General features: G+C 44.7%; 1 protein-coding gene across 9 annotated transcripts in view; it reads right to left on the bottom strand.

The window, feature by feature from the left end:
- The window catches only part of atp2b2 (ATPase plasma membrane Ca2+ transporting 2), an 830,803-nt gene that overhangs the window by 282,538 nt on the left and 535,068 nt on the right, over positions 1-13,197 (bottom strand). For all 9 annotated transcript variants that reach the window (XM_080181822.1, XM_080181828.1, XM_080181801.1 and 6 more), the window contains exons 5-6: positions 4,045-4,302; positions 108-233 (exon numbers count right to left, since the gene is read on the bottom strand). In XM_080181822.1, the coding sequence (XP_080037948.1) occupies positions 108-233; positions 4,045-4,302 (384 nt within the window). The remainder of the gene's footprint in view (positions 1-107; positions 234-4,044; positions 4,303-13,197) is intronic.

The following is a 13,197-nucleotide window of genomic DNA, read 5'->3' as shown; positions in this document are numbered from 1 at the left end:
TTTAATGTTGCACCAAGGTACACTTTTCACATAAAGCTTGCTCGCTATCCTTTATCTAACTCATTCTTTGCTATCTGATAGGGCATAACAGCCCCAGGCACACTCACCAGAAAGTAGCATGGGGTCCTTGTCAGCAGACTTACGCACATGGTCAGATTCTCCAGTTAAAGAACTTTCATCAATTTTAAGATCATTTCCCTGAATTAAAATTCCATCCGCAGGGAGCAGGTCACCTGACAATTCAAGACAGAATAAAGTGTTCAGGAACAGACTGTCAAGTCATATATTGTGCATTTCCATTGCAGACAATTATGGAATAATTAGACTCGGTCATTACCAAAGTTTCTAGCATAAAACAAAGCAAAGTAGGAAACAAACAAAAATAGAAAAGTAATGATTTTACAACAGATTAACAAAGCTTTGATCTCTAGAATGTGGGTCTGCATCCTGCAGCCATGGTGGTGCACTGGTTAGCACTGCTGTCTCACAGCGCCAGGACCCTGGGTTTGATTCCCAGCTTGGGTCATTGTATGTGCCGAGTCTGCACATTCTCCTGTGTCTATGTGGGTTTCCTCCCACAGCCCACAAGATGTGCTGGTTAAATGCATTAACCATGCTAAATTCTTTCTCACTGTACCCAAACAGGCACCAGAGTGTGGCTACTAGGGAACTGTCACAGTAACTTCATTACAGTGTTAATGTAAGCCTACTTTTGACAAATAAATAAACTTTAACTTTCGCCCAAAAAACTGGAATCAAAAGCTTTATCTTTCTGTCGGCCATCAAGTTTTACTTCAAATAATTTGGGGTTGAAACTTCCCCAATTCTTGCAGGGCAAAAGTTGGCTGGAATTCTCCGACCTTGCCTGCAGCTGGGATTTTCCTGTCCCGTGGGAGGGAATGAAGTTTTGGCTGAGCGCCAAATTCTCCGTTCTCGCTGGCAGTGGTGGTGGGGTGTGTGAGATCAGAGAATTCCGGCCATAACGTCGATACAACGACAGTTGCCACAAGATCAGGTAAGAAGTTGGGAATTCTGTAGCCAGTGACTCACCTCCTGACTCCCCAAAATTCTGCTCGCCGTCTACAAGCAAGAGTGTGATGGAATGCACTCCACTTGCCTGGATGAGTGCACCTCCAACAACACTCAAGCTCTTGGACATCACCTAGATCAAAGCAACCTGTTTGACTACCTTAAGTATTCACTGCCACCACCACCAATGCATAATGGCAGCAGTCTGTACCACATCCGAGATGAGCTGCAGCACGTTGCCAAGCCTCCTTTGACAGCATTTCCAGCCCCCTAGATGGACAAGGGCAACATACACATGGGATCACAGAATCCTTACAGTGCTGAAGGAGGCCATTTGCCACCTTGGGCCTGCACAATCCCACCCAGGCTTTATGCCCGTAACGCCATGTATTTATCCTGCTAGTCCCCCTGACACTAATTTCAATTTCACACGGCCAATCAACCTAATCTGTACATCTCTGGAGTGTGGAGGAAACTGGAGCACCTGGAGGAAACCCACACAGACACGGGGAGAATGTGACCCAAGGCCGGAATTGAACCTGGGTCCCTGGCACTGTGAGGCAGCAGTGCTAACCATTGTGTCACAGCGCTACACCAGCGTCTCCAAGTCACACACTATCCTGACATGGAACTATGTCAAAAACCTAGGAACTCCTTTCCGAATAGCATTGTGGGTGTGTCTTAGAGCAGTAGGGATGGTGACCTTGACAGCAACACTCACATCCAAGGAAAGAGTTAAGAATAAATCAAGAGCAAATTAGAATTGACAAAGATGTGTGGGTTAGGTTGATTGGCCATGCAAAACCACTCTTACTGAGGGGGGGAGTGGCACAGTGGTTAGCACTGCTGCCTCACAGCACCAGGGACCCGGGTTCGATTCTCAGCTTGGGTCACTGAGCCTGTACATTTTCCCTGTGTCTGCATGGCAGTCCAAAAGATGTGCTGGTTGGGTACATTTTCCATGCTAACTTCTCTCAGTATACCCGAACAGGCGCTAGAGTGTAGCAACTAGGGGAATTTCACAGTAACTTCAACGCAGTGTTAAGGTAAGCCTATTTGTGACTAATAAATAAACTTTCTAGGGGGACTGGCAGGGTAAATATGTGAGATTATGGGGAAAGGACCTGGATGGAGTTGTGGTCAGTGCAGACTCAATGGGCCAAAAAGCCTCCTTCTGCACTGTAGGGATGCTATGCTTCTATGACAAGGCCACTTGCATGATGTATGCAGTGTTTGAACTATTAATACCACTGCAGTAAATGACAATCTTTGAAAAACGGACTTCCATTTTTCTGTTGCAGCAGAACACAAGGAGCTTCACTCTGCGCCTGGCTCGTCCATTGTTAAAGGAATGCTCAATGTTGGCACTGGTGATCAAAAATGGGAATGGGGTGAGGAGGGTGGGGTGGTCTATTCCCTACAACTGAGCAAGGAGGAAGCCGGGTGCGATTAAAGCTTTCACCATGATCTCAAGTGTTATTACTCTCTGCTGAGCACGGAGTCCCTTGAAAAAGGTGTGAAAGACAAACACAATAAAAATAACTCAGAAAAAATGGAAACCACTGATCAAAGATAATTAACGAGTTAGATAGAAAGAGTTTTAATGAAATTGTACAGAGCACTTCCATCCCATTAATAAGTTGCATTACAACTGCTTTAGACAGGATCAAAAATGGAAGCTGTGATAAAAGAGTGCACTGGAGATTCAAGGACGCAGATTCACACATCTGACTTCATTGGTTCCACCTGTGAAAGCAGAGCTGTTAGAAACGTATCAGGAGTGATGCTTATTAGCAAATAGTAAGAAAACAAACCCAAAGATATATTTTCAGACTAGTGTGCGCAAAAAAAGGTGCAAAATTGAATCAAAACTTGACACAGAGAGGGAGACAATGGGGCACAGATTCAACCAAGGAGATTCTTTGTGCACCTCCTTCCAGCCAAGGATAAACACTCTACCAGCAGGTTGTCTGCCAGTTCTTTCAGTTGAAAAACATGGAGGTCTAAAGAAATGAGAGGATTAAATACAAGGCTCCTATCCAAATTTCTCTGAACGTGACCAGCATTCTCCTCAGTAACCGTCAAAAATAATTACAAACTGCTTGAGCTGCTGCTTATCTCAGCAAAGAGGATAGGATTATTTTTCCAATGCTGAATCCTGGCAGGTCACTTCATGCCCTCTTGAAGAGCATGGGTCCTGAAACATGGGTGAGATAGAAAAAAAGGGGAAGAATTCAAGAAAAGGCAAGGCTTTTTTTGTCTATAAACCGAATGTTTAAATAAAAGAAAATCACCTCCATGAATTTTGTTCAGGCTGCACAAGAACGGTGGCATAGTGGGTAGCACTGTTGCCTCATTACGCCAGGGTCCCGTGTTCGATTCCCAGCTTGGGTCACTGTCTTTGTGGAGTTTGCATGTTCTCCCCGTGTCTGCATGAGTTTCCTCAGTCTGAAAGGCGTGCTGGTTAGGTGCACTGGCCATTCTAATTTCTCCTTCAGTGTGCCCAAACAGAGTCTGGAGTGTGGTGACTAGGGGATTTTCACAGTAACTTCACTGCAGTGTTAATGTAAACCTACTTGTGACACTAATCAAAACACTGTAAGAGTTAAGAGGGAGACACGCTTCCTTTAATAATAATCAATGGAACCTATTAACATAGAAACATAGAAACCAGAAGCAGGAGTAGGCCATTCAGCCCTTCGAGCTTGCTGTGCCATTCATTTTGATTATGGCTGATCATCAAATTCAATATCCTGTCTCCACCGCTCACCCGCCCACCCACATCCCTTGAACCCTTTAGCCCCAAGAGGTTTGATAGTTTTTTTTCATTCAAGGGATGTGGGTGTCATTGGCTGGGCCAGCATTTACTGGCCTTCCCTATTTGCTCTGGCTTGCGAGGCCATTTCAGAGTCAACCATGCTGCTGTGACTCTGGGGTCACACATAGGCCAGACCAGGTAAAGATGGCACATTTCCTTCCCTCAAGACCATTAGTGAGCCTATTCTTCCGGCTTACCGTATTTAACTTGTGCAATATCACCAGTGACGATTTCTGACACTGCAATCTGGATGACTTGGCCTCCCCGGACAACGGCGAACTTCTGCTCTTGCTCAATCCGACTTTGCAAACCTCGAAACTGCTTCTCTTTGCTCCAGTCATTAAAGGCAGTTACAAAAACCACACAGATAACGGAAAGCAGGATGGCAGCTCCTTCGATCCACCCAGCTTCAGCTTCTCCCTCATCTTCCACTCCACCTGCAGCGCTACCACAAACTGTGGAGACAGAAAACATAGCATTAATTTAACCACAGGTTACCCATAAGGCACGTGCTCAGTTGTCTATTGCCAACTATCCTGTCCGTCTAGTCAATTCCTTCATTCCAATGACTTTGAAAGCAAATAAGCCATCTTTAACCTTGTCCATCTGTGAGATACTTACCCGCTCAGAACCTGACCTGTTCAAGCTATTGGGATTTAACCTTATTTCAGTAGACAATATTCCCTTAATGACAGCGTTATAAAGTATTATGAGCGTTTGATAGAATGGATCTCTTGGGTTATTATTTGTAGATCAGTTTTAAATGAGGAGAAAATGGAAACGGTTGATTTTCAAGTGAGGGCAGGGAGATGTCACTCAGAGTCAGATGATAAGCAGATCATTATCTGCCATCTCCTGCTCTGTGCCATGGGGATTAATGCCCCTTCAGCAACTTTATTCAAATCAAGAAGCAGTGATAATTGCCAGCTATCAATTTTCTACATTTAATTGCAGAACAATGTTTGAACATTTTGTTTTACAAATTGGGACATTTCAGACAAAGCCAAGATCTATGGTACACCAAGGCTCAAAAGAGTGAAATATGCCAGGGATGACTAGTTCTACAACACAGCCCTTTGGCATTGTCTACCTCAGGTCAAGTTCTAACTTGGTTGACATTGGATTTTCTCAACTCATTCTGAATTTTCTAAACTGTAAGAGTCGGATTAAGGATGGCGAGCAATCAGCGCTCACCGTACTGAGAGTTGGCACCCAACGCGCAGCTGCTAATTCTCCAAACCAACCCCACTGCCTTTTAACGGTCACTTGATCACTTATGAGCAGTGGGTGGGACTTCCATCTGCCCTTGGAAGGAGATCCCGCCCATGAGAGCTGTTGGCCAAACTGATTGGGTGACAGCTCTTCAATACGGCCAGGCACGGTGGCACAGTGGTTAGCACTGCTGCCTCTCAGCTCCGGGGACTGGGTTCGATTCCCGGCTTGGAGTGTATGTGGAGTTTGCACATTCTTCCCGTATCTGTGTGGGTTTCCTCTGGGTGCTCCGGGTTCCTCCCACAGTACAAACATGTGCAGGTTAGGTTGATTGGCCATGATAAATATCCCCTTACTGTTCTAATATATGTAGGTTTGGGGGATCAGGCACAGTAAATGCGTGGGGATCCAGGAATAGGGTGGGGGGTGGAGTTGAACTGCTCTGTCGGAGACTTGGTGCAAACCCGATGATCCAAATGGTCGTCTTCTGCTCTGTGGTAATTCTAAAATGCAACACACAACACTACAATGGCTAGATGCAATATTATGGTATTCTACCTGGGACCTTTCAAAAGCTAAGTCCTGGGATGGGATGGTAAATGACACCCAGTGGATGGGGAGAAGTGGGGAGTTGGGAAGGGGGCAATTAGGGTATGGGGCGATAGACCAAGGGAATCATAGAATCACGACAGTGCAGAAAGAGGCCATTTGGCCCATTGAGCCTGCAATGACAACTATTCCACCCCAGCCCCCTAACCCCATGTATTTACCCTTCTAGCCCCCTTGACACTGATGGGCAATTTAGCATGGCCCATCCACCTAAGCCACACATCTTTAGACTGTGGGAGGAAACCTGAGCATCTGGAGGAAATCCACGCAGACATGGGGAGAATGTGCAAACTCCAAATAGACAGCGACCCGAGGCCTGAATTGAACCCAGGTCCCTGGCACTGTGAGGCAGCAGTGCAAACCACTTTGCCAAAGTGCCCCAGAGTTCCATCGTCCTGGAAGGTGGGAGGGGTGGGGGGAGGGCACTCAAATCAGAGAGCCTTCAGAGTGAGGCCTTCCCATCAGAGATGAGGGAAAATGCAAGTGTCCTACTTTGCTGGCACCCACTCCCATCAGCCTAAAATTGAGGCGGGGCAGGATAGGCCTTCAAGTGGCCACTTAAGTGCCTTAATAGATGGATAGGTTTGGGCAAGTGGGTTTGTGGGGTGGGGGGGGTGGAATTTCTTGTCTATTCCGTTTAATGCCTCAAAACTGACCTCGAGGGAGGCACAAAATTCTGCCCTCAGGGTAAAAGGGCAAAACATTTAAACACATGTCCAGTGTCTTTTACATTTTGGTGATCTTCTGCACAAGTTCAAACACACTGCTGGAAGTTGGCCCGCCTCCAAATCGAATTAATCAGCATGTCGGGTTAAGCACATCTATTTGCATCCCTGCAAGAAAGCTCTCAAAATCACTGCTTTTTTTAAAAAAAAAGGTACAAAGGCACCATTTCCAAGTTTGTGAATATTTTTTAAAATGTAGTTAATAAGGAACAGACTAGTGTCCATGAATGACATTGCTAAATGACTCTGCATAAATTATTTTCCAAACCATTTTCAGTTCGTTAAAACTGAGCTATTCACAGGAGGTAGACTGGGCTGGACTACAGGTTCTCAATGTGTACTTCACAGACCCTGGCCCAAGTCACTGGAATGCAACGGCACGCCCCTGGGAATACAAGAAGCCATCATGTGTGTGACAGCGCCCAGCCAGACTAGTTCCCATGTGCATGAACCGAGTTATAAGCACGAGCAGCAAAAATGCAGTTTTCGAAGCAGGATTTGTGTTATTTGTAAGCAGGAAATTACAACATAAAGCAGCAAGATGGAATTTTTAACACGTGAGGTTGAAAAATAAAGAAAACTTGCAATTATGTAGCGCTTTTCACGACCACCGGATGTCTCCAAGTACCTTACCATCCTGAAGTATCTTTTGAAGTGTGGTCCCTATTGCAATGCAGCAAATACAGTAGCTAAAATGTAAACTCCTATAAACAGCGATCTGTTAATAACGCAGATAATCTGTTGATTGAGGGATAACTATTGACCAAGATGCCAGATTAACTGTCCTGTTTTTCTTTAAAATAGTGTCATGAAATCTTTTACCTTCAAGAGCAAAAAGGTCAGCAATGAGCCTGACATGAGACTGAAGCTGTCTAATTCAAGGTTTCCTTCACTACACTGCGTACTCCAACTGAGGGTGAGGGGGAGCCAGGACCCATACCGACAAACATTGGGCGCTAGGCAGGGTACACCCAGGATGGGATGCCAGTCCATCACAGGGCAAGCACTCACGCTCACACACCCAGACAAACTGAGAGGCAATTTACCATCACCAATCTGTCTAACCTGACACTAAGGTGAAATTTTGTGTGGCCAATCCACCTACGGAAAAGCAGCAATGGCAGCTAAATAGATAAGAGGAAGAGAAAGACTTATACAAGCCCTTTAACAACCTCAGGATGTCCCAAAATGTTTTATACATCCATAGAATCCTCTCAGCCTTTCTGGGAAGTGAGAGCAGATGGGACAAGAGGATAGGGGTTAAAGCAGATAGTGGGTAGTGAAGAAAAGGGTCAAAGGATTATCCCGGCTTCCTGGATTGTCAATCCTCTTTCAATATTGGAATGGTTTTACCAAGAGTACAAAACCAGAAAGCATTTGATGCGATCCAACCAGATACAATGATGGATGGTAAAAGCAGCTGTGTGTACACCTTCAAATTTGTACACATTGGACATGCACAAGCAAAGATGAGACAGCATTCCATGGGGAATCACTAGGATGGACACAATGCAGAGAAGTATTATTGGCAACAGGGGATCAAGTACAGAGGTGAGAGAATGGTTGAGCAAATTGGCAGCTGCATAAATATTGTGGTTAAAAACCAGGGAAAGCAGTCATAGAAACATAGAAGATAGAAGCAGGAGGAGGCCATTCAAGCCTGCTCCGTCAGTCATTACAATCATGGCTGACTGTCCAACTCAATAGCCTAATCTAGCTTTTTCCCTATAACCTTTGAACCCATTTGCCGCAAGTGCTATATCCAGCCACATCTTGAATACATTCAATGTTTTGGCATCAACTACTTCCTGTGGTAATGAATTCCACAGGTTCACCACTCTTTTGGTGAAGAAATATCTCCGTCCTAAATGGTCTACCCCAAATCCCCAGACTGTGACCCTTGGTTCTGGATTCCCCCACCCTCGGGAACATCTTTCCTGAATCTACCCTGTCTAGTTCTGTTAGAGTGGTATAAGTCTCTACGAGATTCCCTCTCATTTGCTTGAATTCTAGCGAAATCAATTCTAACCTAATCAATCTCTCATATATCAGTCCTGCCATCCCTGGAATCAGCCTGGTAAACCTTAATTGCAAGTGGAGAGCAAGTTAGATTTTTCTTCTTCACTGCTTACTATTTCCTTGAAGCCCATGGCCCTGTCAGTTTTGAACTACTACATTACCACTGGTGGGACATCCCAATTCAAAATATATTTTAATTAAACTGAGATTTGGCCAAGAGTTTTATTAAAGTTAATTTTTTTTTTAAGCATTTATTGAACGGTTTGAGGTATTAGAGGCCATCTCTCTGCTGCTGTTACTTCTGATGTCTGGAAGCCAGCCACAGGATAATAATTGTTAGTTCATTCCTGGTGTTCCATTAGGCATCCCAACACACTGCGGAAAAGCTAGCATGTTAAAAATAGTCTCCCCATGGATACAAAAATTGGACAGGAAAGTAATAATTCCTTATCCTCAGCGAAAAAAAATCAATGCATTTGCTTTTAGAATTACACAGTTTGAAACTGCTGAAACAACATTTAAAAACAGCATCACCCAGGAGTTAAGTACAGCTAAATTGGTTGAAATGAGCGTGCCCCACAGCCTTGGGTGTGACCTTAGTATTTTTGCAACACACACAGGAACATCTTTTGTAGAGTGTCTATTGACACATCTGTGAGAGTCAATGAGTTGGATGCAAGCAGGGCTTACTGCAGAACTTCCAATAAGCAATGTATTTTGCACAGCAAACAATGTCTATTTGCACAGACTTGTTTAAAAAAGCTGCAGTAAACCAGAACTATTACCAAAACTGCAGCAACTTCCCCTGATAAAAGCACAGTGATAAGGAAATTTGGCATGTCCCCTATGATACTCACCAATTTTTACAGATGCACCATAGAAAGCATCCTCTCCGGATGTATGATACCTTGGTATGGCTCCCACTCTGACCAAGACCGCAAAAACTACAAAGGGTTGTGAACATAGTCCTGTCCATCACACAAACCAGCCTCTCATCCATTGACTCCATCTATAGTTCCCTCTATCTCAGAAAAGCAGCCAGCATAATCAAGGATCCCACACACCCTGGACATTCTCCCTTCCACCTTCTTCCATCGGGAAAAAGATGCAAAAGTCTGAGATCATGTACCAATCGACTCAAGAACATCTTCTTCCCTGTTGTCATCAGACTTTTCAATGGACCTACCTTATATTAAGTTGATCTTTCTCTATAGTCTAGCTATGACAGTAACACTATATTCTGCACTCTCTCCTTTTCTTCCCCTTATGTACTCTATGGATGATAATGCTTTGTTTGTATAGTGCGCAAGAAACAATACTTCTCACTGTATCCCAATACATGTGACAATAATCAATCAAATCAAATCCAAAACATGGTGAGTGGCAGGTCTGACAAACGATGTACCAGTTCCCTCCAGGCTGTGCGGATGGCAGAATTATCTAATCTCCATTCTAACTATGAATAGAAGTGCCACAACGCAGAGCGAGGGAAGCTTTAATTTTAAGCGAATGAAGCATTTTTGAAACAAGCACACAATTGTCCAATATATTACTGATTCCTGGTCATTTGGAAATGACAGCAAGAAGGATTTCCCACAGGAATCAATTCTTACAGGTCATTGTACTGCTCTTGTTCGTGCAATGTTTGCTCTTTGGGTTTCCTAGACTGAACAGGCTGTTCAAACACATTTAGACCATCAGTACTGATACTTGATACAATGTGAAGTACTTGAGTGTCAATGCCCTCAAACAAATGGAGGTTTCCGTACAGATAAAATGCCTCGCATTAAGTTGATCTTTCTCTATACCCTAGCTATGACTGTAACACCACATTCTGCACTCTCTCCTTTCTTTCTCTATGAACGGTATGCTTTGTCTGTATAGCATGCAAGAAATAATATTTTTCACTGTATTCATGTGACAATAATAAATCAAATCAAATATTGCATATATTTGCAGTGTGTAAACTTTCATGGATTGTGAGGCCATTATATTTGGTCTCACTATATTGTGCAATGCTCATTTGATTCAGAAACTAGGGTAAAGGGCAATAGCTCTGATGAGCAAGGCCAAGAAGATTAGGTTGACACAAGGCTAAGTAAATCAGGAAGCATGATTAGATGATGGGATATTATTTTTTTGTAAGCCTGAAAATTATAAGAGGAAAGAAATTTTGTGGAAGGTGTGAACTTTGACAAAACTGTAAATTTATTCCCATATATATGTTTCCATTCATAGGAGAGACTAGGATGCAAGGGCACAGCCGCAGAGTAAAGGGACAACCCTTTAGAACCGAGATGAGGAGGGATTTCTTTAGCCAAAGATGATGAATCTGTGAAATTCACTGCCACTGAAAGCTGTGGAGGGCAGGTCATTAAGTGTATTTAAGACAGAAATAGGCAGATGCTTGATTGGTAAACGGATCAAAGATTACAGGCAAAAGGCAGGAGAATGGGGCTGAGAACCATAGCAGCCATGATCGAATGGCGGAGCAGACTTGATGGGCTGAATGGTCTAATTCTGCCCCTATATCTTGTGATCTTATACCTTATATATAACTAGCTGATGGGGGTGGGGGGGCGGAGGGGGAGAGGTGGAGGTGGAGGAGGAGGAGGAGGGAGACCAGACTGAGTGTGAATCTTCAGCTAAAAGAATGTTACACAGCAAGAGAAAAGGGACTCTCTCCTCAACTATCCACGCCACCAATGCCTACTGTTGCCCCTTCACACTGAGTGTCACCTCTGGCTCACTGACTCCATGCGGGCTGCACAATGTCTAAGCTGGTACTTAGTGGGGATTGAAGGCATGAGTGTGCATCTTTGGGAGGTTTTTTTCTCCTTTGAGGTGTGTTCTCCTGCATGTTTCAGGTACTGAGAATGCAGAAGAGAGAAAGAGGAGTTAGATGGCGGGGGAGACCATACATTTAACACATGATAGTCTTCAGGATGTCACCTGAAATTGTGAAACTCTGTGTATTTACAGATTTTACAGAAGTTGAGAAGAGTTCAGTGTGTATAATGTGGGGCAGCATGGTGGCACAGTGGTTAGCAGCCTCACAGCCATAGGGACTCAAGTTCGATTCCTGACTTGGGTCACTGCCTGTGTGGAACTGGCACGTTCTCCCTGTGTCTCCATGGGTTTCCTCTAGGTGCTCCGGTTCCCTCCCACAACTCAAAAAACATGTGGTTTGGTGCATTGATCGCGCTAAATTCTTGCTCAGTATACCCAAACAGGTGTGGAGTGTGGTGAGTAGGGGATTTTCACAATAACTTCATTACAGTGTTAATGTAGGCCTACTTGTGACAATAATAAATAAACTAAACTGTGAGTGCAGAGAGCTGGCGAAGCAAGATGCAATCAAGATGGGAACGTGATGAATGTATGGTCAAGTGCCTTGAAGATGATGTGAGGAAGAAGTGCTGGTGATTGAGTAAGTTGAAGGAAGTGAGATAAGTACATTGTTCCTGAGTGATGGAGAGCGGAAAGAAGTCTGTTTGGAATGAGGAAGAGATGTTGCACTACACCCTTTTGAATGATTTGAGTGAGAGAAAGGAACGGAGTGATGCTAGGGTCCTGCCAATGGTGAGCAACCTCCAGCGCTGTAAAACAAGATATGGTAGAATCACACCCTATATCTAACTCCTGGGTAACTATACAACCGACCACCTTCCCTACTCATCCATCAGCTCAAATACATCTCCTGAACACCCCTCCTCAACTCTCCCCCTAACCCGACCTGATCTGACCTCGCCCCCACTGATTCTTCCCAAACCAACCCTCAACTACCACCTCCCTCCCGATCAGACCTGACATGATCTCATCCCTGACCCTGATTGCCCACTCTCTGACCCAAGTTTCCTTAACCCGACACCAACTGATTCCCACACTGACCCCCCCCCCCGACTCACCCGACCCAACTTTACTAGCCCCAACCCTTTGATTCCCCCCAACCTGATCTCCCAACCCTCTCCTCCGACTCCCCTCTGCTCTCCCAACTCCCTCCTGACCCAACCTGACTAGTCCTCACCATCCAACTCCCCACCCTGACCTCCCCGACTTCCTGCCTATCCAACTAGATCTGACCTCGCCCCCAACTGCCTTATCTCACTTAGCTCATCCACCCTACCCCCTTACCCACCTACACATTCATCCATTTAATCACTCACGTATTCAGACACAAAATGCACTCAGGCATTCACACAAACACACTGAAAAACTCTTTCAATGCCTCAGAGTTGAATAACTATTACCAGCACACGGCTGTTCAAACTATTTACAAGCTGGCGCAGTGTAAAGGGGGGATTGGTTGTCTTCCACAAGTTCACAAGATATAGGAGCATAATTAGACCATTTAGCACCTCAAGTCTACTCTGGCCTTCAGTCATGGCTAACAAGTTTCTCAACTCCATTCTCCCACCTTTTCCCCAGAACCTTTGATCCCCTCACTGCTCAAGAACCTATCTATCCCTCTCTTAAATACACTCAATGACCTGGCCTCCACAGCCTTTTGTGGCAATGAATTCCACAGCTTCACCATCCTCTGGCTGAAGAAATTCCTCCTCATCTCGATTCTAAATGGTCGTCCTTTTATTCTGAGGTTGTGTGCCCTCGGATCCTAGTCTCACCAAATAATTGAAACATCTTCCCCACGTCCACTCTATCCAGGCCTTTCTGTACGTTTCAATGAGATCCCCCCTGCCTCATCCTGCTAAACTCCACCGAGTACAGATCAGAGTCCTCACACACTCCTATTGATGCAGTGCAATGAGGAAGCTGTTGGATTGA

Source organism: Carcharhinus amblyrhynchos, chromosome 3 (genome assembly GCF_965287045.1).
Source record: "Carcharhinus amblyrhynchos chromosome 3, sCarAmb.v2.hapA, whole genome shotgun sequence".
In the NCBI taxonomy this organism is placed as follows: Eukaryota; Metazoa; Chordata; class Chondrichthyes; order Carcharhiniformes; family Carcharhinidae; genus Carcharhinus; species Carcharhinus amblyrhynchos.
This window is presented reverse-complemented; position numbering and strand designations above follow the sequence as displayed.